This window comes from Bombus flavifrons, chromosome 8, assembly GCF_040668555.2.
Source record: "Bombus flavifrons isolate JBK064 chromosome 8, iyBomFlav1_principal, whole genome shotgun sequence".
Lineage (NCBI taxonomy): Eukaryota > Metazoa > Arthropoda > Insecta > Hymenoptera > Apidae > Bombus > Bombus flavifrons.
In genome coordinates this window covers 15,379,040-15,401,362 of record NC_138449.1, presented here as the reverse complement: position 1 = coordinate 15,401,362, position 22,323 = coordinate 15,379,040, and the positions used below count along the sequence as shown (strand labels likewise).

Here is a 22,323-nt window from a genome sequence, read left to right as displayed (position 1 = left end):
TGGCATTTTTATCATCAGTAACCATCGTCGTTCGTTAATACGATTTATTGTTCTACAAAATACAAATTTTACTTCTTGCAGGATGGAACATATTAATACTAGTATTACCTATATCTATTACCTACACTAGTATTACCTATATCTTATCTATTTACCTCTGAAGAATTCAAATATTCGAACTTTCAAACTTCCAAATTTTCAAGCTCCCAAACCTCTGAAGAATGTTTCAAGTGCAATGTTCTTCCAATTTTTCGAGTTCGAAAATTGCAAAATCTCCAAATATTTGAACTTTCAAACTTCCAAATTTTCAAGCTTCCAAACCTCTGAAGAATGCTTCAAGTGCAATATTCTTTCAATTTTTCGAATTCGAAAGTTACAAAATCTCCAAATATTCGAACTTTCAAACTTCCAAATTTTCAAGCTTCCAAAGCTCTGAAGAATGTTTCAAGTGCAATATTTTTCCAATTTTTCGAATTCGAAAATTGCAAAATTTCCAAATATTCGAACTTTCAAACTTCCAAATTTTCAAGCTCCCAAACCTCTGAAGAATGTTTCAAGTGCAATGTTCTTCCAATTTTTCGAATTCGAAAATTGCAAAATCTCCAAATATTCAAACTTTCAAACTTCCAAATTTTTAAGCTCCCAAACCTCTGAAGAATGTTTCAAGTGCAATATTCTTTCAATTTTTCGAATTCGAAAGTTACAAAATCTCCAAATATTCGAACTTTCAAACTTCCAAATTTTCAAGCTTCCAAACCTCTGAAGAATGCTTCAGGTGCAATATTCTTCCAATTTTTCGAATTCGAAAATTGCAAAATCTCCAAATATTCGAACTTTCAAATTTCCAAATTTTCAAGCTTCCAAACCTCTGAAGAATGCTTCAGGTGCAATGTTCTTCCAATTTTTCGAATTCGAAAATTGCAAAATCTCCAAATATTCGAACTTTCAAACTTCCAAATTTTCAAGCTCCCAAACCTCTGAAGAATGTTTCAGGTGCAATGTTCTTCCAATTTTTCGAATTCGAAAATTGCAAAATCTCCAAATATTCGAACTTTCAAACTTCCAAATTTTCAAGCTTCCAAACATTAAATGTTCAAATTCAGAAACTTTGAAACATTTAGATATTCAAATTCTTGAACTTTCAAATATTCGAGTATTTAAATTTTCACATATTCAAACATTCCAATTTTTAAATATTCAAATATACAAATTTGCAAATTTTCTAATTCTCAAACTTTCAAATATTTAAATATTGAAATGTTTTATCTCTCGAACATATATATTCCCCGTTTCGAGCATCTTTAAACGTTTCGTGTTCGATGCACGTCCACGTTCACAGTTCGTCCATCAATCGTGCACCATGCATCGCGGTCCTGTGCATGGTAAATGCTTGTCCTTCTGCAGTTCGCTGGTTGATGTAGACGGGCCTGATGTTGAACATTACAGTACCGATCGCGGAGTACTTTCGCTAAGTGGTATGTAGTGGGGGAGGTAGGACTTGAACCCTGATTGTGAGACCCCATGGGCCATATATACTACGGTTCCATGCAGTTCTCTTGCTACTTAGTGTCAGCTTCTCGACGATCCTTGCTGCTCTGTAGGGAAGGTATACCAAGAGGGAGACGGATCGAGTAAAAGGTAAGCGTCGTTCATTTTATTACCGACAACTGATCTTTGGTTACACTCGAATTTATATGACAAAAATTTCACGATTCTTCCTCTTTATGACTCTTCGAAGTTACGTTTTATGACGAAGAATGAAAGAACGCGCCGGGGAAGGAAGAAATTCGAAGAAATTCGCGTATGTTAATGAGATGAATCATTGTAGCGAAGCGCGTGTCTACAATGTGGTATCGACGTTCTATGCATTTTCCTTCTGTCAATAATTCCGATAGAATTTACAAAGACATTTTTCATACAATTACTGCAATTGTAAAAGTTACTAAATTAATGGATGATTTAATTTTAATTTTTCGTAGTTAACCGTTTTCCTTGTTGAAATCTATTTTTCTCTCGATTATCTGAACTTCACGGAACGCAAGAATTTTGCTAGGTGCGACAACTCGACTGTTAGCACACACCTACAAAGAAAACAGTCGAGATTTTATTCCGTGCACGTGTAGCTCGCCTCTTTTGTATGCGATCGTTCGAGCAAGCACACGCGAGATTCTTATCCATGGATGTCTGTTATTTCTCGAGAAACAATGGACAGCTGGTTGACACGCGGTTAAATCGTCGGTCTTGCTTTCTAGAAATCTGGATAAATTTTAAAAAGTTCGTGTATATTTTCACTTACAAAACTAGTTCTTCGTAGCTACGATCTATAAATTACAATCTTTTTTGTATATATATTATATCTTTTTATACTCGTAAAACTATTAGACTGTATGTGTATATAAACAGGATAGATTCGAATACCGTGGTATTATATCGCGAGGGAATTGATACAACACCTCATAACATTCTGACATTCTCGCATAGCTTTGTTCTTGCATCAACGCAACGCGGTTGATAATTGCAACTATCACGTACGTCACTTTGGGGTCGTTTTACTCTACGTATACACGCGTGCTTGCACTAGATTTATCGACGTTGTGCTCGAACAGGGACTTTGAACTATATCATTCTTTCCGTGACACGATAGCTTACGGGACTTGGTATTTGTTTCGATTATACCGTCACATTTGACACGTTGTATCGTACTAAACGTTAATTCCCATTATTTTAATTCTATTTAATAATTTTCAGATGAATTTGTTGGTCGTCTTCGCGTTGATAACAGTGGCTTCAGGAAATCCAGGACTCCTTCGGGTTCCTAAAGTGTATAACGCCGTGATTACGAGTAATCAAAACTTGTCCCCGTCCAGAGCGTATCCAGTGATTCAACCGATAATCCATCGAACAGCGGTTGGATACGTGCCACCGGTTTATTACACGCAAGTAGCGCCTCATCTTGCTGGACCAGAAGTCGTTCATCTTCCTCAAAATCCTCTAAAATCGTACAATCAGCCTGACGTACAAGCCGAACCCACCGCTACCGTCGAACAGTCGAAACCAACTGACGCGAAGGATAAAATAGAAGCAACGAATCCAAGCGCAGAAGAGAATAAAGGTTTAAAGTCAGAACCTAAGAGCAAGAACGGGGAACAAGAACCTCTAAGCTTCTATCCCAATTATCAATCGTTGTACTACGATCCCTATTTTTACACGTACAGTGGATTCAACCCTCACTTGGTCCCAGGGACCTACTACGTCGACTATCAACCCTATGGCACTTTAGAACCTATTCCAGCAACCACACCGAAGAACGGGTTCTCTGAACATCTGCTTCCAGCTTACCACGAGGAGAAGAAGCTCGTTGCAAAGGAACAGAAAGAGAAAATACCAGATGTACCACCGCCACCCCTTCCGACAGCTGTGCCCAAAAGTTCCTGAAGTGGAACCCGTCCGACAAGATTCTTCCAGTTACGTTTATTCGCCGTCATGGTCAGACTGATTATTTCATAGTGTTTGGAGGAAACGATGTATTTAACGGACGATGAATGACGTTGAATCCTTTGAAACCGAATTTTTTTTACTCGCGAGAAAAGCTTTTTTTATTATTTATTGACCGTAGAAACACATTTTTTTCCGGTGGTTTTGTAAAAAGAACATATACACCAAAACAGAGTAGTTTTACTGAGAACAAATACATTCGTCGTTTGGTCAATTGAACCGTTCAGAAGCCACACTGAACAACTTCATCAATTGCAAAGTACAGATGTTATAAATTCTGTTTTTTCAATTTATCTTGGAATTTATTATTCTCCGTGCCCTCTTCTTGCAATGAACGAACTTACGAAAGGAAGCCATTTGGTTCTTGAGAATCGAATATCAATGGTATAAAATGAAGAAATTAATAGAGAATGCAGTTGATTAGTTTGACTTTTGACAGGCTTAATTAATGGAATATTAATGCAATATCAGGAGCGAAAGGGTTAAGAAGGAACAATGAATTTGATGTACGAGGGTCATTTGTTTTAATATAAAATTACGGTACGAAGCTGCAACTGTTTTCTATTTTGTCGACGGCCCACATCCTCACGGAATATGATAATTGCTCGAGATGGAAGTCGTTGAACTTGAGCTTCGCGTTGATAATGCTGCCGTCCTTTCTACGATTCACTTCCAGTTTCACCGTGACGCTCTTGTTACGATTCAATGATTCCACTCTGATGCATGTAACGCAAAGATGTCCATCCACCGACGTAGTTATATCCGCGACAGCTTGTAACGCTTGGCGTACACTGATGATTATGTTATGCTGATATACTAAACTACCAGTACAATTACCCCATTTCGCGTCGCTTTTGTCATCGTCCTGAACACATTTTTCATTGTTCGATTAGGAATTTGTAGAAATACAGTAAAACTCCGTTTACCTGAATCCCATTTATCGGAACAAAATGTTAACCAATGTCCAATTTCTTGGACATAATAATTTCATTATCTAGCAACATCTCACCTGTTCAGGTGTCGTTTCGTATTCGGTAAAAGCAAATCCAAGTTTTCGTGATTCGCTTGTGTGAACCTCAACTCTGTTTCATAGAGAACGAAATGTAATAGGTAAGAAAAATTAGTAAGAAAATATGTGTGAATTCCCATTGTACCAATTGTTTGTTCCTGCATTGTGAGTTCAGATAAATTGAGCTCTACCATACGATAGACATTTACTCATAATTTTTTATTCCCTTTTTTTTTATAGTTTATTTGCATAGGATATTAAGCATGTTAAGTTTAGCCTGTTAAATCTTTGTAGCATAATATATAAAATTTTGATAAATACATGCATTGCATAACTTACTAGTTTCGAGTCGTTAGACTTCTGATAGTCATTGTTATCTTCCAGATAGTCAGAGTCTTCGTCGTAGTCCTCTTCGACATCCCGTTCTAGCGAATTTTCTGTAGTTTGAAATTGGTTTGATCGGTTAATACGATAGGCTGTTGTCGTTGTTTCTATGATTTGTTCTCGAATCGGTGTCGTAGAAGAAGTGGAGGTACTGGTCTCCAGACTGTTATTCGCCTTATTGACTGCGTGTTCGCTTTTATTGATATTATTTATCGGGATCTTCGCGGATAAAGACAAAGATACGTTGTTTTTCTTCTCCAAATCGTATTTATACATATACTTCGGAGTCGTGGACGTTTTCTTCGCGTACCTGTTCGCAATTTCTCTTTGACGAGCGTGAAATCTGTCCATAACCGCTTTCCTTTGCGCGTAATATTCCGATCTATCATCCTTCGAAACCTTAGTCAGCGCGTAACGTTTCGATCTATTTGTTTTATTATTCGGGAAATAATTCACGTAACGTCGACTGATTTTCTTTGTCTTGTCCACGGGTTTATCGTCGTTCGAATCGCTCGACCGTTCTTTATTCTTCCAATTCTTGTAACCAGCCTGAACGTGAGCCAGCTTCAACTTTTTATGGCTTTTCTTCGCGCCTTTGAACTCAGTCAACGCAGTCGCGTTTCTTTTTACTCTGTCCTTGTGCGTTTCGTCACTTTTATCTCCGATTAAAAGATGTTCCCCATTCTCGATGGACTGTTCCTTGCCAAAGGGCTCCACCCGCAGCCGAGTGATCTTGTATTTCTTGAAAATCGGTTTAATCTTTGTTTCGACGTCTTCACCAGCGTCCTTTCTACTAATAAGCATGAATCTCCACAGCTTTAATTTCTTTTCTTTTCCCTTAACGTCGTACGTTTTTAAACCCTGATAGTCTCCTTCCGTAATTTTCGTCTCTTTGAACGTAGACGACTCGATAATCACAAAAAGCGTCAACGTCAGAGCACCGACCAACCAAACAGTTTTCGCAGTCATATTCGCGATCGATGCGAACGATCCTAGCACCAACGAAGCAAATGAAGGAATCCGAAGAGCGTTTCGCATCTTTGACCTCAGTTTATCTACCGTTCGTGGGGTGAGAGACCTTTCTGTTGCTGGACGCGCGATTGTTTCGATTTCTCAAACATAATATCTAATTATAACAATATGTTTATAAAATTTATCGCAAACCGATGAAAGCAGACTAATTGATTATCTTCCGACGAGACTACCCTATGATCGTGGCGCCAATGATGCAAAACGTTCATTAGCTTTTATCCTATCGTGTTCATTAGCTTTTATCCTCAACGTGAACATATTTTGTTAAACACGGCCGGCAGATTTAAATTACTATTAAATTACCACAAAATTACTATTCCATAGAATCGAAGAATTTAAGGAGCAGCTAGCTAAGAATTCTGCTACGTTAGTAGCTTGTTGGCTCAAAATTTGATGAAGGTGAAGAATGTTATTATTAATATTTGTAGCGTTAATTTCATATTAATGTTAGCAGATGATTGGATATAAGTTTTGATCGCTGTACGTAGCTCAGAAACTTGAATCATTAAATTTCTAAATGAACGTGTAAGTACAAGGAAGTAACGGGCAAAGGTGTAAATATTTTATTTAATTAGCATGAAGCGTGAAACGTAATACACGGCAGTTTATATCGACTCAATGGTAATGCTGTCATCGTCGATGTCTTCTCCGCTCTCGTTCGATTTCTTCATTTCTTTTTCTGGTTCAACCTTCGTGTCCAATTTTTCGATGCCATCCTCGGTGCTTTCATCCTCTGGTTTCATAGTGGTTGTCGATGGTGGGCTTGGTTTAGGCGGTTCTCCCGGTTGAATAGGTTTTAACAGCGGATATACCTATGAAAAATCAAATGGATCATACTTTTTCAATATCCAACGCACGCACGAAGCTGTTATTGTTGAAAAAATTGATTTTCTACAGAAATTGAGATATCAAACGGTCAAACAATTGTAGTTTTTACCGGATTCAGTGGAAACCGGAAGTCATGTACAGGGGTGCTGTAATAAATGTTATAAGCAGGCAAATGGGAGACCGAAGGCTTTCCATAAGCGATGACAGCAGCTGGAATACCATTCACGTCTACGGGAACCTATAGAAACAAAGCAGCGATAAAAAAGAATCTATAGAAATAAAGAAAAAATGGTGAAATTTTACAAAGTTTTAAGAGACACGTTACATTTTGATAGTAAAACGGAGAGTTCTGGTATTGCAGAAGTTGCGGATATACGCTGATCACTTCAGAAGGGTTTTGATGATCGTTGACGTACAAGTTTAGTCCGATTGGTTTCGACTCTGTCGATACGACCAGGATTACAGCGAAGGCAAGCAACGTGGCGTAGACCTTGAAAAACGATGGTGAAAAAATTCTGACGAATTCAAAAAGAACGATTGTTTCTTCTACTTATAGAATGATATATCGAATCGTGTGACACGAGAAACAATGCGGTAGTTAGCTGCAGATTGATCGTACGAATCCTGTGTCGAATAAAGAAGCAGCTCGTCCGACGCTTTTGATAATACGAGCTTTGGCTCGATGCGCAGCATCGCGTGGCCCGCATATCAATGATTCTGATTCACAGGCAACGCGGAAACTGATTTTTTTCCGCAGATGTAACGGTTAGTTGCGTCTTGAGAATTATTCATAAAAACAGTGGATCTCCTCTGCCACTGGTGTTATCATCATTTCCAACCCTTTTGGTCTTAAATTTATTTGATACGAACGAAAGAATAAGAATATATCGTACGAAATATTCTATTTGTCGTCGTACCCGTTTACCGAAATACAAATAATAAGAAACTGTTCATAATGGAAACTTGGAAAAGTAAAGTAGGCGTGCCTCAAGTTGGAAAGTTGGAGAAACGATATTTAAACGAACGATCAGAAATAGACTCACCTGCATAGTGTGATCACAGCTTCGCGATAGGCTTGCGAAACTATCTGTACTAACCGGAATTTCAGCCCTACCCGCGATTTATATATTCTTCATGGAGAGCAAACTCCCCCACCCTGTCGAATATCATCCGTGATTGTTTTTTTCCTTTGCTCCTACGCATAGCTCTTCTGTCGTTTCTCCTCGGTCCTTCGTCACGATCAACGGGATACTTGCTCGTGATTCTTTTTTTCGACGACGTAAGCGCTCCATAATGATCGAAATATTTTCGACGTTGCCTGAGGATCCACGATGAAACGATTAATACGACGCTACGAACGATCTATGTTAGTTAGCCCGCCAAATAACTCAGGACAATGCAAGATCTGACCAAATCTTGAGAAAATCTCATTTTCCACGAAATGATCTCGCGTGTGTTTCACGTGTTTGTCATTAGGGTAGGTAGAGTTATGACAACGTTGTTTTATCGAGGTTAAGGTACGAACTTATGAATAACATGCCTGAAAGCTACAAACGGAAATAGCGAATTTATTGAAACGTATCACGTTTGGTAACAGGTTTCTATATGGTACATGCATACATCGAGCACAGGATGTATTGTAACTCGAGGTTTATTTACTGTTTCGATTAGAAGGACTAAGACGAGATCGTGCAAGGATAGTCATACATGAACCGGTTAACGTTGGCAAATTGCCGTTTAGAATATGAATGAAGGGTGTGGCCTGGCGACTTTGACACCCGAATTTACATTTCTAATGTTCCCGTGTCCGTCACCGTTTCGTTTCTTCCATTTCGATCATCGCATCGAATTTCTTCCCAAGGTTATGCGCGAACTCGATACTCGCAATACATAAATTCGACTGATTACGGTATAATTAAAAATATAATTAATGAAAATCAAAGTCTCTGAGAAAGCATGTACGTAACGTGGTACGTTATTTAAAGCGAGAAAGCGATAATTATACGTCGACGTGAAATTCGAGATGCACTTCATGGTATTCGTGCGGAAAGAATTTTTGACATTTTCGTTAAAGTTTGCAAGTAACCTCGTTTCCTAATTACGCGTGACAATTTCGTTAGGAAAATCGTGGAGTGAGTTGGGATTCATCATCGCTTAATCATGGTCGTTCGACGGAACTTGCGAAATCGGAAGTGCTTGACTTCACCGTGACTCGGTCCTAGTATGGCTCCCGAAGGATGGCTCTCGAGAGTGGTTAGCCGAAAATGCAAAAGACAACTTCCGATGGTGAGGCTCAGAAGCGAGAAGTGCAGCATTGACAATCAAGGGAGTAAACACGACGAGGATAAATGTTACGCTGACGTTTCGAGGTACGTATTGTCCATCTAAAAGTCATGCTTCGATAGGTTACATTATTTAAAACAGGCGTTTCATACGTTTCAATCGATCGAAACGTTTATTCGAAATCGTTAAATGCAATCTGTCGCACGATAGACGTCCTTCAGTCACACAGCGTTTATTTTATTTATTCGAGTAGCTTAAAGCGACGACTCCGTGTAGCAATAAAAACGACACGCTTTGTAATTAAAACACGTATTGTAAAGATATGGCTAATATATCGCTGAGAACGATTTTTGTGAATGCTTTGATCGCGCCAACGTCAAGTAAACAGAAATAAAATTTGACAGATTGATATGTTATTCAAACGATACTGCGATAAACTGTCGATTTTTATACATTCATGAATAATTCAATGGCGCAAAAGTATATAAAATGCACATAATCTGTGGAAGTATATAAAACGTCGAAATATTTGTTATGAAAGTCTCTTCCTAAATCTTATATTTTTAGCGGTCCTTATAGAAATACGAATTTCTATAAATTTCCGCAGTTCAGCAATAAAAATTAGCTTCGATGCAATCGTTAAGAAAAATAAATATAAATACGAACGCAAGTAATAAGTATAAGAACCTAAAGTGACATAAAAACTCGGACATCTTTAATAATACTTTATGAAAATTCTCGTTTCATCTAAATTACTCAACCGATAACGAAATCCTATAAAAATACACGACTAAGAACAGATATATAGAAATATTTTAAGTATTAAAAAGATGTCGGCGCGAACCACGAGGGAGCAGCTGATGGACCAGTTTGAACGAAAGCGCCTTTTCGGAAATCGATAGGAAGAGAAGCTCGTGAGGCGTCGACTGCGCTCGTGGAAGTTCGCACGGGCACTAATCAATCCGCGGGAGCTATCGTGTTTATCAACAAGTGCCGCATACACCTGCTTTCGCGTCAGCTTCCGTAACGGTCGTTCGGCAACCACCATCATCGGTGGCAACCCCTTCGTTGCCGGTGGTTCTTCGAATCGTGTTCGAAGGCGAGGTTAAAGCACCGAGCCGTTTTCTCGACCAACGGCCACCTTGCTGCGTGTTAAATCGTGCGTGTTGCTCGTCGACAAAGATTACCCTCGCCGACTCTTCCTCCAATCGTCTGCCTCCTCTTCTGGTTTTCCGCTTTTGTTTCCTTCGTTTCCTTGGTTTTTCCCGGTTTTCTCGTCGAGCGTGAGTTCGCTGGAATTACATACTATTAATAACCCAACGGTGTCGTTGCACGATGCTACTCTTGACCAGCTGTTTTTCAAAGGATTTTTGCTCTCGACGACGAACAGTGGCATTTTGTCGAGAATTTTCGTGTCGATCTTTTTGTGTCGTCGTAGATTTATTAGATTCGAGATCGTGAAAAGGAAAAAATAAGTTTCTAACGGTTTGTTTCTAACAGGTAAAGGTTAGTTTCGAGAGGGTAAAAGGTTAGGTCAATGAATTGTCTATCGAATCATCGAACTGTATTTGTGCTTCTTCGTGTTTTCTATTCGTTTTGTCATCGTTGGATTTTAAGTGATAGAATTTACGGTAGATGTACTTGATTTCGACAGACTTTAGCCCGATATGAAAATTCGCCAGACAAGCAGATCTTCGCTGTGGTCGCCGGGAAATATCTCCACGAAATTGCGAGAAACTTGTTCATAATTATTTTCGGTGACTTCGTCTTCATGCGTATTATACCGATTTATTTAAGGATCTTCGATCGCGTTTGAAAATTTTCTTGTATCGTTCCGATATACTTGCGCCGTAAATACTTCGCTTCTCAAAGTACAAAGTCACCTGCTGCTCATAATTTACTGTCTCACGTCTTAATAAACTGATGATCTTCACAAAACACTGATGGAAGCTTGGAGACATTATCCATCTTTTGGCAAGCAAATTTCGTTCCTGCCATCTTTCATCGTCGCGTCATCTGCAAACCCTCTTTCCACATATTATGTGCGCGTTGAAATCCGCCGATTTCGAAACAATGCTCGCTGTGATCTCCTTGAAAAAATCCCGAAAATATTCTCCATTTCAATTTACACAACAAAGTGAATTACACAATTTAGCGAATTTTGTATTCTTCGCATTTTTATGAATTGCAACGTGCGTATAAAAGTGAAGTGAATCTATCGAATCTCAATGAATCAGCAATAAAACGTTATTATTTACCGGAGTTTCGTTTAATTGTCTGCGATGACCGTGTAGAAACGTGTTTTGTTCCACGCTTCAGGACACGAGGTTCGATGATGCGCCGCTTAATGATCGAGGGGTGCGATCGAGGAGGGTGAAATCGAAAATATGAGAAAAGGGGCGCGGTTTTCGGAAAGCGGTCGTCACTATAAATAGAGCCGCCTCGTGCGTGCGTGCTATGCTTTTAAACATAGTTTTGGCAGCGCGAAACGTCAAACCGCCTCGGAGTGGCAAAGCGCGTGGATCGTTTCGCGAATTTCACGGAAAACATTGGCCGGAGTCCTTGTTCCTTTCTGCAATACCTGGTTCAAATCACTGGACATCTTCGAGTCTGGAGAATAAAATGTGACTGCGTGTTACTATTTTTTAAAAAAATCATTCGCCCCTTCGTTAACTCGTATCAAGAAGGAAATAAAGAGATAGAAGATTTATTTACTGACAACATCGAGTAAAATAAAATTCGTTTGAGTTTCATCGTGAAGTCGTGTTTTGATAATAGAACGATCGATATCGTTTTGAACGTTCGTTCATTAAATAAATCAGCTGTTTTATTTCGTTGTTCGTTGTGTCGCGTCTCGACGACTCTTTTCTTGCCTTTTCTTCCGATTAAAGGGAGGTAAAAGAGCGGGGAGCTTCGTCGAGAGGAAGAAATGAAAAGTGCATCGGAGAAGTGTGACAAGGAGAACCAGTGGCCGATGGAGAGAAGCCACGAGGCTGACGGAGACGCGCAGGATGCCCAGGACGAAGAGTAAAAATCGCCATCACACTAACAAAAACGCCTGTCCCCGCGTTTCGTGCGTGTGCTCGTCGCTCTGCGTCAGGTTTCCGGTTCCCGTTCCGAACGCACATTCGCAGACGCTTCGATGCACACTTCGCTACACGTTTCTTTTCGTTCGTGTGCAATGGATGCGGGAAGTATTCGTGTACCGATAGGTTTTAAACAGTATTTCGTAGAATTATGGTTCCTTGGTCAATTTGTATAAGAGGATGAGTTCGTACGTGTATATGTCTTGTCAGATGTCTGTAAAATCGACGTGCAAGAGAAATAAATTATCGGTCTAATAATAAAGTTTTAAATAATATAGTTTTCGAACAAATTGTAGCTTTATGGAAAATTACAGTCGAAGGATAGGAATAAAAACGTGTTATCAGAAATTTGTTGTACGATATCTGTCCTAGCGATGTCCAAAAATATAGAAGCTCGTTATTTTATAAAGGTTGCTTGAGAAACCAGAGTTTCATAGACTGTTGTTTATGCGAATACTTCCTACATTCACCGTACGTTACACATACGTATTATTTCTACTACTACTACATCGGAGAATCGTTTAGTAGCAAGTTTCAATTTTCCTTGAGAAATATCATCTTATTCAAAGAGGAAGGAATGGTTGTTTGATAGAAACAATAGAGAAACGTTCCGGTAGAATGCGATTCATTGCCGGTTGGCTGGTCTCGCAAGGTTAATTGCAAAATATTGGCATGGATAGCGATACGATTCCGGCCAAATAAATTGTAATGTTGTCGCGAGTGTCCAATAAAATCGTTGACAATAATTGGTCCGTGTATATCGTAGAAAACTAATTACTCTGTACAATGTGTCTTCTCGAACGTGGACGGATAGTTGTCATAAAAAATACAGGTGGTCGACGAGTCTTCCCAAACAATTTATTAATTGAATTACAACTTGCGATGCATTCGTTGCCTGTATTTTTTATCGTAGCTTTATTTAAATCCTGTTGCTTATAGAATCATAGAAGACTGGCTAGTTCCACGATACTATTTGACTTTCTTTTAATGTAAACATTCGCGATTCCAGACCTTCGAATCTTCCTTATCGATCAACTTGAATTTACCATCCTGTAGCTGACACTTTTAAAACTGTCGATAATTGACCCAAGAAACGTGCAGCGTTTGCTATCGCGATTAACACTCGAGATAGAGCTCGTGTCATCGAAAGTATGGCGGAAGTTCTGAGAGGAAGTAGAATTGGTCATTGCCGCCAATTAATTATCGATACACAATGATACCGAGAGTACACAACGGTTTTTCTTTTTCTTTTCGCGATCCACGCGATTTATTTCCAACATCGCTTGTTATTTGGCCGTGTTAATTAACCTTGAATTCGAGGCTTTCCAACGTTCGATTTTCATTTCTGTGACATTGGCTAACAGCGTGGCGTACGTGAAAGGAGACTAATGCGCATTACGCGCGAGAAATTGGCGCAACGCCAATGGACAGTCGATTGATGATACCGTGAATGACTCTACGTTTCTCGCGTACCTGTCCCATTTTCTTTCTTTTTCTTATAGAAAAGAGAACCGTGATTCTTTTGTTTCTACATCGCAGATATACGAAGGACATTGTAGACGTCAGTAGGACGAGTCGCTACGTTCTATTAGTTAAGTATGATAACAACGAATTTTATTCTTTTTCGTCGATACGCGAACAACAGACACAACGTTTTATTTTATTTCGTGTGAATAAAAATAGACGACAGACCCAGAGAAAGTTTCTCCGATCGATCGACACGTGAGAAAATAAAAATTCGTCGAATGGTTCTAAAATATTTTTCCTTCAAAATGAAACGATCAGTACGATCTGCATCGTTCTGCTTGCTACTGTGCGCAATCCCCGCTTTGTTATGCGTAGCATTTTGGTAGCACGAGATTGCATGTTCGACATCGGTTTGCCAAGATAAAGCGCGTTGTTTGACTTGCAATCCTTTCACGCTCGTAGCTCTTCTCTTACTCTGACCGATAATTGAGCTTTGATTGTCGGCTGTTTGTGGTTTAGTGTGATGTCACCGAGCAACAAAAGCGCGGACGAGGCTATAAACGAAGCGTTGTTGGAGAAGCTGCGAAGTTGCGTGTCCAAGCCACAGGAGGCCGATACGTTCAGACACATCGCAGCTAAGATTCATGCTCGTGTCACGTCTTCAGGTAACCATGCTTACACATACATGTACCTATTGTCTCTTATTTTCTCTTTATTTTATTTCGCGACTTTCACAATGCAGGAAATTACATTTTTGCATCGTTAACAAGTTCGACAATAAGATTTCGTGCGGATTTAAACGACGTATAAATAGGACAGCACTTTCTTTCTTTTTCTAGGGAAACATTTTTTCGAAACGAGTACGTTTCTCCGGTAGACCAGTTTCTCGTTTTATTCGTTATCCGTTTCGGAATTGCGAACGATCACCGAGCAATGAGTTTCGAATGCGGTAGCAAAGTTTTAAACGACTCGAAACAGATTGGACACTTTAAGACGGAGCCTCGTGCCGCTAAATTGCTATTTTTACCGCGAACGTTGGCTTCTATTTCATCGGGCTAATCACCAGAAACTTGCACAATTTATTATTCGTACCGTGACGGGGTGCTTGCACGGACGCCCTTTCGTCAGCAGCGGCAACACTCGACACGTTCCCGTCTCACGAATTTTCGTCCTCAATTCCTTTTTACGTTGCTAACAAACGGCTGCCTGGTAATTCCCGTTCGCACGAACTCTTTCCATGTAAAACGAACGACCTTCGTGTCAAAGGATCGGGTCAAAAAGAGTAGAAAAATGCATAAAGAACATTACCATATTCTTGACGAAAGAACTCGGATGTCGAATTTAAATTCGAAATGCCTCTTTCGAATACACGGTAGAACCTTCGTTATCCGCGCTAAAAATCATTTACTTTGAACTACCTTATAAACGTTGATATTAAACAAGAGCAAAAGTTGCTAAATAAAAATGTCAGAATTTTTGTTCACCTGGCATCCTTGTTTCTCAAGCTTTTCTTTTATAATCGCAGGTAAATCGCTCTGCTAAAACACACCAGAAATTGACAGAAAGCCATAAATAACGAAGAGTAAAATAGAAAACAATATCGTGAGGAACGATGATGAAGCATTTTCGCGATGTATTCCAGATAAACACGCTGCGTTCACAATTATATTCCCATGCATGCCACGATATTATCGAACGATCAACGCTGCGTTTCATTAGTACATGAATCTAGACCCAGTTTCACCTATGCGAATTTCCATCACACGCCACCGACATATGTGCAGCCATTTCTTTTTTAAACGATTACGATTGCGTGGATGTGACGATAAGGATTCCGCGGATTGGCGAACAGGTGTGCCAAGCATAGTCACACGTCATACACTGGCCGTCACTCGTTATTTTCGAAAAGCCGGCTTTCCATTACATAAGAGTTTTCTTTAATGCTGATAGATCGTTTGGACGTAATCCAAACCGTACGGTACAATGTTAGACTGTCTCCGAGAGAATCGCGGTCGTGCCAATTTGATAAGGACTCGTCGTCTCGTTGATCGATATTTCTTTACGTTCGGAAGCTCGTGGAAACAGTGTCGTTGCACTGAATCATCGTTTGGCTAACGAGACACTTTCCATTGGAAAAAGTTTCGTTTGTTATTGCGACATTCTGCATCGTCGTTTCACGGTTGCTTCCGATACGTAGTTTCAATAGAGAGAATTGCGGCAATTTTTTATTTGAGAAAATATATAACACGGGCAGACGGACTTGCAGAATCTGGTTGCGAGTTGGTTTGCTTAGGTTCTTTCAGCTGGCTCGCGTTCAACTGACTTTTTTCTCTAAACGCTCGAGCACGTGTTTAACGTAAGTATCTATTTACATTCTTACGAGACCTGCAATTCCTAAATACGTAAACGGTGCTTTATCAACGTTTCAATCGAACAATCTCCGATTAGGCAGTGCTTTCAATTAGAGGAGACATTAAAAATTTAACAGCGATCGATTATATCGAGAAGATGTTGAGCCAATGGTTGAATATCTTCTCAGGCCAACAGCTTAGTGTGTAACATCCAGCTTTTTTATGGATAGTGTTCATGGCATTGGTCGCGATTGGCCTCGTGTCAAGTCTGAAATAGGAGCCATGTATTTTGTCAATGTCCAGTATGCTTCGTATCGCATCTGCTCCTTCGATTATTCATGGTCGCGGACATTGATTTATCTGTGATTTACGTATGTCGTATTTTGTTGTTTCGTTAACAGGAAATCGACTGATATAATGATCATTCGTTAATAATCTTAGAATACGGACGGTCTGATTTCCCTCGTGGAAATTTCGTAAAATTCTAATTACAGCTATTGTATTAAAACGTTTAAAGAATCGGTATCTTCCAGATCGGCGGGTGCGTGAGCGTACGCTGGAGAAATTATGGCGCAAGAATTCCGGCGCGATGGAAATATTCATCACAACGTTGGAGGTGGGTAGCTTTTTTAACTCTTCGCGTTCAAACATATTTTCGTTCGCAAAAATTCGCTTCGATAGAATTTACGTGCGATAAATTTTTGAGGCGTAAACGACGCACGCTATCTACGGAGGATTGATTAACCGCTGTCTCGAAGCTTTTATCTCATAGAGCCAAACTTTGTCAACCCGCATTGTTACATCATCGCTTAGATCAAAGACGAGGGCGCGAACTTTTACTTGAAATCGCGTTCCTGATTTTCAAGGGGCGTGACCGAACGCCCTGGCTTTTGCGAAACCCGACATTTAATCGACACTTTGTGGATGCAATTAAGCGTGAGGATAACCATGTCACGATTAACATTTTGCACGATATGGCGTGGTTAGGTCGCATCAGCCAGCTCGGTCCCCATTGTCTGTCTTGTCGACAGGGTTTCCTGCGGCATGCAAAACTGGAAATCCGTTCGTTCCATTTTCTGTTAAGTATCGCACGCACGCATCGCAGGAATAATTATCTGCATGGCCTGCTGCGCGTATCGAATATCTCTCGATCGTTTCCTTTTCCTATTGCAACGAGTTCAGATGCATTAAGTATAAATCGTAGAAGAATTATAACGTTCGTTTTGTTACAGAACTGCAAGGATCACGTGATAAACTGCAGTATCGCCAGCATATTACACGAATGCATATCACCCCGTGTCGCGAAGGGGAAGACCAAAGGGAACAAGAACAAAAGTGCCACAAGTAATTGCAATTTCTAAGTTTCGACGAGTTGGTGTTATTGTTTCTGAAGAAAATCTACCAGTAGACGTCGTAGAGATTTGTAGAAAGTTTGGAAACCTAGATCGTATAATTGCTATCGAAGACGTACGGTTAATTGAAACGATAATTGGCTGTCCTTTACAGGATCCAGCAGCCGAATGGCAGTGATGCAGCTGATCAATTTAGGAATCACGCAAGTTCTAGTTAAGCTTTTAGTTAACCTGCAACACGCGGACACTATTTCGAGCGAAGTGCTCACGCAGGAGGTGCTTTGGCTTTTGGGCCAGGTAATATACATCGTCCTTCCCTTTACAGTCTCATTCAACTTCTTTCAATTTTGTAAATAAAACTTACAGATAGCCCAAAGGGACCAGAAGTTCGTGTCAAAGATAAAGATGCTTAATACGATAAAATTGTTTCACACGCTCCTCAAGCAACATTACAACAACAGCAAAACGCTACTACCGTTGTTATTGACTGTCAAATGTCTGGCCAGAAACTGTGAGTAAATTGTCTCTGGATGAACAGATTTCTATAATTCAGAGTTTACAGATATTTCTATATTTTCTACACAGAAATATCTCTATAACTTGTCGAACGTTTCGTGTTTATAGTTGTTTAAATCCGACTGGTTTTCAGCAATCTCTCTTCAAGTGTTGGTGAAGGACGGGATCTCCAGCACACTGGAGAAAACGTTCGTATGCGTCGGTTACATTCCGCATCTGAAACTCAGATTGCTGTTAGAGTGTTTCAAATATTTCACAACGAGCAGTACGTAGACTATTTTCGTTTATCGTTAGCGACGCGCGAGCTGATCCCATCAGCGAATTGAACTTTAGCAATTAGCCGGAATTTAAACGAGTACCGGTATACAACTTACTTACACGAGCATGTGTGTTTTGTTCGTAGAACTTTGTTGCACGAAATTCGTGAAGGTGGGCCTTGTGCATCTGTTGATGAGGATTTTCGAAAGATGGGAACGATTCGACGGCCCGATGAGACTGAAGATTTGCAATTGCGCCTTGATCACGTTGCAGCACTTATGCGTCATAAGTGAGTTTATTCGTGCCGACCTTTAAGCGTTGCGAATTGCGAGAACAGCCGGCCGGAAGTTGAGTCTGTAGGGCGTAGAACGTATAGTCGTGCGCGATGGTTCAACATGATTCGCTTTTCAGCATCGACCATCGTGTTCTTGGGTTATTCCTAAGTAAAAATACAAAACATTTAGATTAGATTTTTATTTATTTAAATCGATCGAGCAAATTGAAGTTTAAATAGCAGGACTTCACTGAGATTATCTTCCACTATCTATGTTTTCTCGTTCATATAAGCATTTTACGTTCACGACAAATAGGTTCAATTGTCGGGAATTCGTTTAATCTGTCAACCACTTCCAGATAAGTCAATTATATTCTTCACAAGCGTAAACATATAATTCGTTTTCGACAGAAATGCCACTATGCGTTAAAAGATAGAAGATTTACAAGCAAAGAATTAAATATGTTATTATATCCTAGAGTTATGTCGGCCTTAATTAACAACTTAATCGTGTATTAACTGAAAGATTGTCCGAATAACCAAAAGCTCGTATAAATGGAGTTCCACCGTATACAGACGTCGTTTCTTCTTGTGTAATTATTTTTGAACCGGTTAGTTATAGCTTAGTTAGGACATCGAATGGCTCTAGTTATCTTTTCTTACGACTTATTTGCCATTTCTTGCAGAACAAACATATCGCATGTAAATTTATGTTCACGTTATATCCACAAGCGGTGGTTTTACGTCGCCATTACACGTTGGGACTTCTTTTTGCCCGTTTCAGAAGCCGGCAGAAAGGCTATCAAGACGAACAATGGTCTGCAACTACTGTACCGGTTTTGCAGCAACTGTCCGGAGGATAAGGCATACGATTCGTTGCTGTCACGTATATGCGGAATAATCAATCAATGTCTGGAGAAGAAGGAGCTGCCGGTGCCCGAAATGTCTCCGGCAAGGTGAACGAAACATTCAAGGACGCGCGAAATCGATCAACGCTCGATCGTAGCTCGAATCGTTTTTTCACGACGGTAGCTTATTCTTGATCTGGGCTAACGGATCAACTATCTGACGTTATCCATTATTAATAGTAGAAGAAGCATGTTGTTTGTCACGATAATGGATAGAAGATAAGCGATTGAGAGAGAAGTAGAGATTCGTGTATCGATTTACTAAATATTAAAACGAGAATTTTACTTTGGGTATCTTGAATATCCAGTGTGTCATGTGCATTGTGTACATTTCCGCGCAGATATTCTCCGGCAACAGGCAGCATGATTCTAAATAACCTTGTAAATCTATGTCGAACTCTTTCACAGATTTGTGCTACCTGAAGCAAACGTTAGACCGAATAGCGCCGAGAGTGGCAGCGACATCGACAGCCAGGTGCGTATTTTTGTCGATCAGAATGATGCAACGAGTGAAACGTAAGGTTGCGAGGCGCCACACGGGATCATAAAACATCGTATAATTGCCTTTTGACGCCGGAATGGTTTCTAAGAAACTGTCTTAGGTCAAATGTTAAGTACCGAACCTTAGCGAGCATCTGTAATCTACAACGAGCAAAATGTCTCTACGCAGGCCTGTAGCGTGGCTTCTCTTGGAAGACTGTACAGTGACCTTGATTCCGGAGACGAAGAAGAAAGTCAGAATTCAAGGACGAACGTGAAAAATATGAATGCTGCCGACGAAGTGGACGAGAGCAAATTCTTCGCTGGTGTGTTCACTTCTCAAAGATCGGAGGAGGATCTGGCTGAGTACGTCGACGATATTTTTAACAGTCAGTTTTTTGGGTTAAACTTTCATTGGGAGAAAGTTTAATTAACCTGTATGTCTCTCGATTGTTTAGATACGGCGCTTTCTTCAAAGAATTAGGCAACATACAGAACCAAGTTTGCGTAGCAAAGTCTTCAACGGAGAAATTGATCGATGCAGCAGACACGAGAATATGCAGTAGCAAAACAAAAACGTTCACGAAGGATCCGACAAAAGAAGGGATAACGAAGAATCAAACGTCAAATAACGACACGGCTATTAAAATCTTTAACGACATGTCTTCGAATTTGTCGGATCAACAGGCCTATTGCGTGATAGCGAGCAGAGTGAAAAGCGTGATAGGTTTCGTGAAGGTGGCTTACCCGGATCTAATCGGTGGCGATGGTCTCGGGAAGGACGAGCCTTTGAACAACAAGGACAGGAAGGTCTGTCGATCGAAACTTCTTACGTGCGTGGAACGAGGTCTTCACGGTGGCACCTTGGTTCAAGAAGTAGTCTATGATCTTGACGCTTTAGCTTCTAATAACAGCGACGAGCGAACACCGGCTGATAATCATTTGTGCAACTGGGATGAGAACAGGATAGGGAAACGTTGCTCCGACACCAAACAGCTGCACTTCGAGTCCAGATTCGAGAGCGGGAATCTGAGGAAAGTTATTCAGGTACAACTCTATGAATATTTCATATTATTCAATCTTACCTGCACTGCCAGCCATAAGTATCATGACGTTATTGTGGACATCGGTCGACTAGGACACCTTATTTATTTTCTCAAAAGTTTCGATTGCCATCTACGCCTCGTTTTTTCTACGGAACAATCTTTTTTCCGAGAAATAAGGGTATTAGTAATTAGTAATTAGTATTGGTAATTAGCGTTTCGATAACATAGAATACGAATAAAATATTTATTTACTTGAGGAAGTCAGTATTCCTTAATATCCTAGTACTCTTCAAACTTACGAGTGTGAGTACGTTATAACGTAAAATACCAAATAAAATGAAACGTGCTGAAATTTTCCGAGAAATGTAACGTGTAAACGTGCGATAGTACTTATGGCTGGTGATGTATATTTAATTTTTCAAAGAATGATACTTCCGTTGGTTCTCGTTTCGCGGTAAATCTGCATCATTTCTTTCCAATCCGCTTCCTTGCAGATAGGCCCGAGAGAGTACGATCTAATCTTGACCCCGGATGTGAACAGCGGCTCCAGGCATCAGTGGTTCTATTTCGAGGTATCAAACATGGAGGCGAACCTGCCGTATACGTTTAACATCATCAACTGCGAGAAGGCGAACTCGCAGTTCAATTTCGGTATGAAACCGATTCTCTTCAGCGTGACGGAAGCTCAGTTAGGCAGGCCAGGTTGGGTGAGAACAGGCGCTGATATCTGCTACTATCGGAATTGTTATCAACGTCCAACCAAGGGGAAAAATTATCTGACTACGTCGTTCACTGTCACCTTTCCTCATGCGTACGATGTTTGTTATCTGGCGTACCATTTCCCTTATACGTACAGTTTGTTAATGACTAATGTTTGGAAGTGGAGCAGGAGGGTTCCTTCGAATACGTATTTCAGAGCGGAGACTCTTTGCGAAACGTTAAATGGAAACAACAATCCTCTGTTGACTATTACGTCTTTGGATTCTAAGAGCAATCCTATACAGGTGAGCTTCGAAGAGGAAATATGTATACAATTTAAGAATCGAAAAGAATATTTTACTAGGTGATGGATGACGAATGGCGTTGATTTTATTACATAGAAATGTTAACTCTTTGACAGGCTGATACAACGAAGATGAATTCAGAACGAACGACTTAGGAAATATTTATTTCGACGTATATTTGTCGTCAAAATTTCTTTTGATAAAAATTCCTATTTTCAACTTTTCACGGACAATCGATTTTAATAGTTTCGTTACGTACAATTAACATCTAAAATATATGAAATTTATGGTATTATATTTTTCATGTTACACTGTGAAAGGGTCAATGGAATGATCTCGAAACATCTCGTTTCCTCTTTATTCTCCAGAACCGTAAAGTGATATTTCTAACATCGAGAGTTCATCCGGGTGAAAGCAATGCTTCATGGGTGATGGATGGTACGTTAGAGGCGCTGTTGAGCAACAACCCTTACGTAGCGAGTTTACGAGACGATTACGTATTCAAAATAGTGCCAATGCTGAACATCGAGGGTGTGGTAAACGGTTGGTA

The 22,323-nt window shown here is 40.0% G+C and overlaps 4 protein-coding genes and 1 long non-coding RNA gene across 12 annotated transcripts in view; 2 read left to right on the top strand and 3 right to left on the bottom strand.

Annotated features, from left to right (window-relative positions):
* Positions 1 to 167: 167 nt before the first annotated feature.
* LOC138182759 (uncharacterized) lies at positions 168 to 1,047 on the bottom strand. The gene is made up of 5 exons (XR_011173905.1): positions 944 to 1,047; positions 726 to 866; positions 508 to 648; positions 290 to 430; positions 168 to 212 (listed from the first exon to the last, which is right to left on the bottom strand). It is a non-coding gene; the product is annotated as an uncharacterized LOC138182759 (long non-coding RNA).
* Positions 1,048 to 1,659: 612 nt separating this feature from the next.
* Positions 1,660 to 4,012, top strand: LOC138182756 (uncharacterized). Its single transcript, XM_069118933.1, has 2 exons — positions 1,660 to 2,274; positions 2,749 to 4,012. The coding sequence occupies exon 2, from the start codon at positions 2,749 to 2,751 to the stop codon at positions 3,433 to 3,435; it is 687 nt and encodes a 228-aa protein (XP_068975034.1). The 5' UTR covers positions 1,660 to 2,274; the 3' UTR covers positions 3,436 to 4,012.
* Positions 4,013 to 4,030: 18 nt separating this feature from the next.
* Positions 4,031 to 6,384, bottom strand: LOC138182657 (transcriptional regulator ATRX homolog). Its single transcript, XM_069118686.1, has 2 exons — positions 4,844 to 6,384; positions 4,031 to 4,360 (listed from the first exon to the last, which is right to left on the bottom strand). The coding sequence occupies exons 1-2, from the start codon at positions 5,924 to 5,926 to the stop codon at positions 4,031 to 4,033; spliced, it is 1,413 nt and encodes a 470-aa protein (XP_068974787.1). The 5' UTR covers positions 5,927 to 6,384.
* An 84-nt stretch (positions 6,385 to 6,468) lies between these two features.
* On the bottom strand, positions 6,469 to 7,912 carry LOC138182757 (uncharacterized). Its single transcript, XM_069118934.1, has 4 exons — positions 7,792 to 7,912; positions 7,074 to 7,238; positions 6,858 to 6,986; positions 6,469 to 6,732 (listed from the first exon to the last, which is right to left on the bottom strand). Exons 1-4 carry the CDS (start codon positions 7,795 to 7,797, stop codon positions 6,526 to 6,528), a joined length of 507 nt encoding a protein of 168 aa, XP_068975035.1. The 5' UTR covers positions 7,798 to 7,912; the 3' UTR covers positions 6,469 to 6,525.
* A 984-nt stretch (positions 7,913 to 8,896) lies between these two features.
* Positions 8,897 to 22,323, top strand: part of LOC138182753 (cytosolic carboxypeptidase 1) — a 33,332-nt gene continuing 19,905 nt past the window's right edge. Inside the window, exons 1-15 of one of the 8 annotated variants that reach the window (XM_069118928.1) lie at positions 9,914 to 10,190; positions 13,657 to 13,710; positions 14,105 to 14,249; positions 16,469 to 16,551; positions 17,168 to 17,279; positions 17,442 to 17,584; positions 17,654 to 17,798; positions 17,937 to 18,068; positions 18,207 to 18,350; positions 19,120 to 19,291; positions 19,652 to 19,718; positions 19,914 to 20,089; positions 20,182 to 20,770; positions 21,264 to 21,773; positions 22,142 to 22,320. In XM_069118928.1, the coding sequence (XP_068975029.1) occupies positions 14,108 to 14,249; positions 16,469 to 16,551; positions 17,168 to 17,279; positions 17,442 to 17,584; positions 17,654 to 17,798; positions 17,937 to 18,068; positions 18,207 to 18,350; positions 19,120 to 19,291; positions 19,652 to 19,718; positions 19,914 to 20,089; positions 20,182 to 20,770; positions 21,264 to 21,773; positions 22,142 to 22,320 (2,594 nt within the window). In that variant the 5' untranslated portion in view covers positions 9,914 to 10,190; positions 13,657 to 13,710; positions 14,105 to 14,107. Of the gene's footprint in view, positions 9,118 to 9,900; positions 12,132 to 13,619; positions 13,711 to 14,103; positions 14,250 to 16,468; positions 16,552 to 17,167; positions 17,280 to 17,441; positions 17,585 to 17,653; positions 17,799 to 17,936; positions 18,069 to 18,206; positions 18,351 to 19,119; positions 19,292 to 19,651; positions 19,719 to 19,913; positions 20,090 to 20,181; positions 20,771 to 21,263; positions 21,774 to 22,141; positions 22,321 to 22,323 lie in introns of those variants that run through there. The other 7 variants (XM_069118927.1, XM_069118925.1, XM_069118926.1 and 4 more) reach the window with 7 other exon arrangements.

Bases quoted from the DNA above. Each gene is read 5' to 3' on its own strand.
- LOC138182657 (XM_069118686.1), bottom strand. From the start codon at position 5,926: ATGCGAAACGCTCTTCGGATTCCTTCATTTGCTTCGTTGGTGCTAGGA. The intron at 4,361-4,843 runs GTAAGTTATGCA...AAATGTGTTCAG, and splicing joins AGTCTAACGACTCGAAACTA to GACGATGACAAAAGCGACGC.
- LOC138182756 (XM_069118933.1), top strand. From the start codon at position 2,749: ATGAATTTGTTGGTCGTCTTCGCGTTGATAACAGTGGCTTCAGGAAAT.
- LOC138182757 (XM_069118934.1), bottom strand. The intron at 6,987-7,073 runs GTAACGTGTCTC...TTGTTTCTATAG, and splicing joins CTCCGTTTTACTATCAAAAT to GTTCCCGTAGACGTGAATGG. The intron at 6,733-6,857 runs GTAAAAACTACA...GATTTTTCATAG, and splicing joins TCCGGTTTCCACTGAATCCG to GTATATCCGCTGTTAAAACC.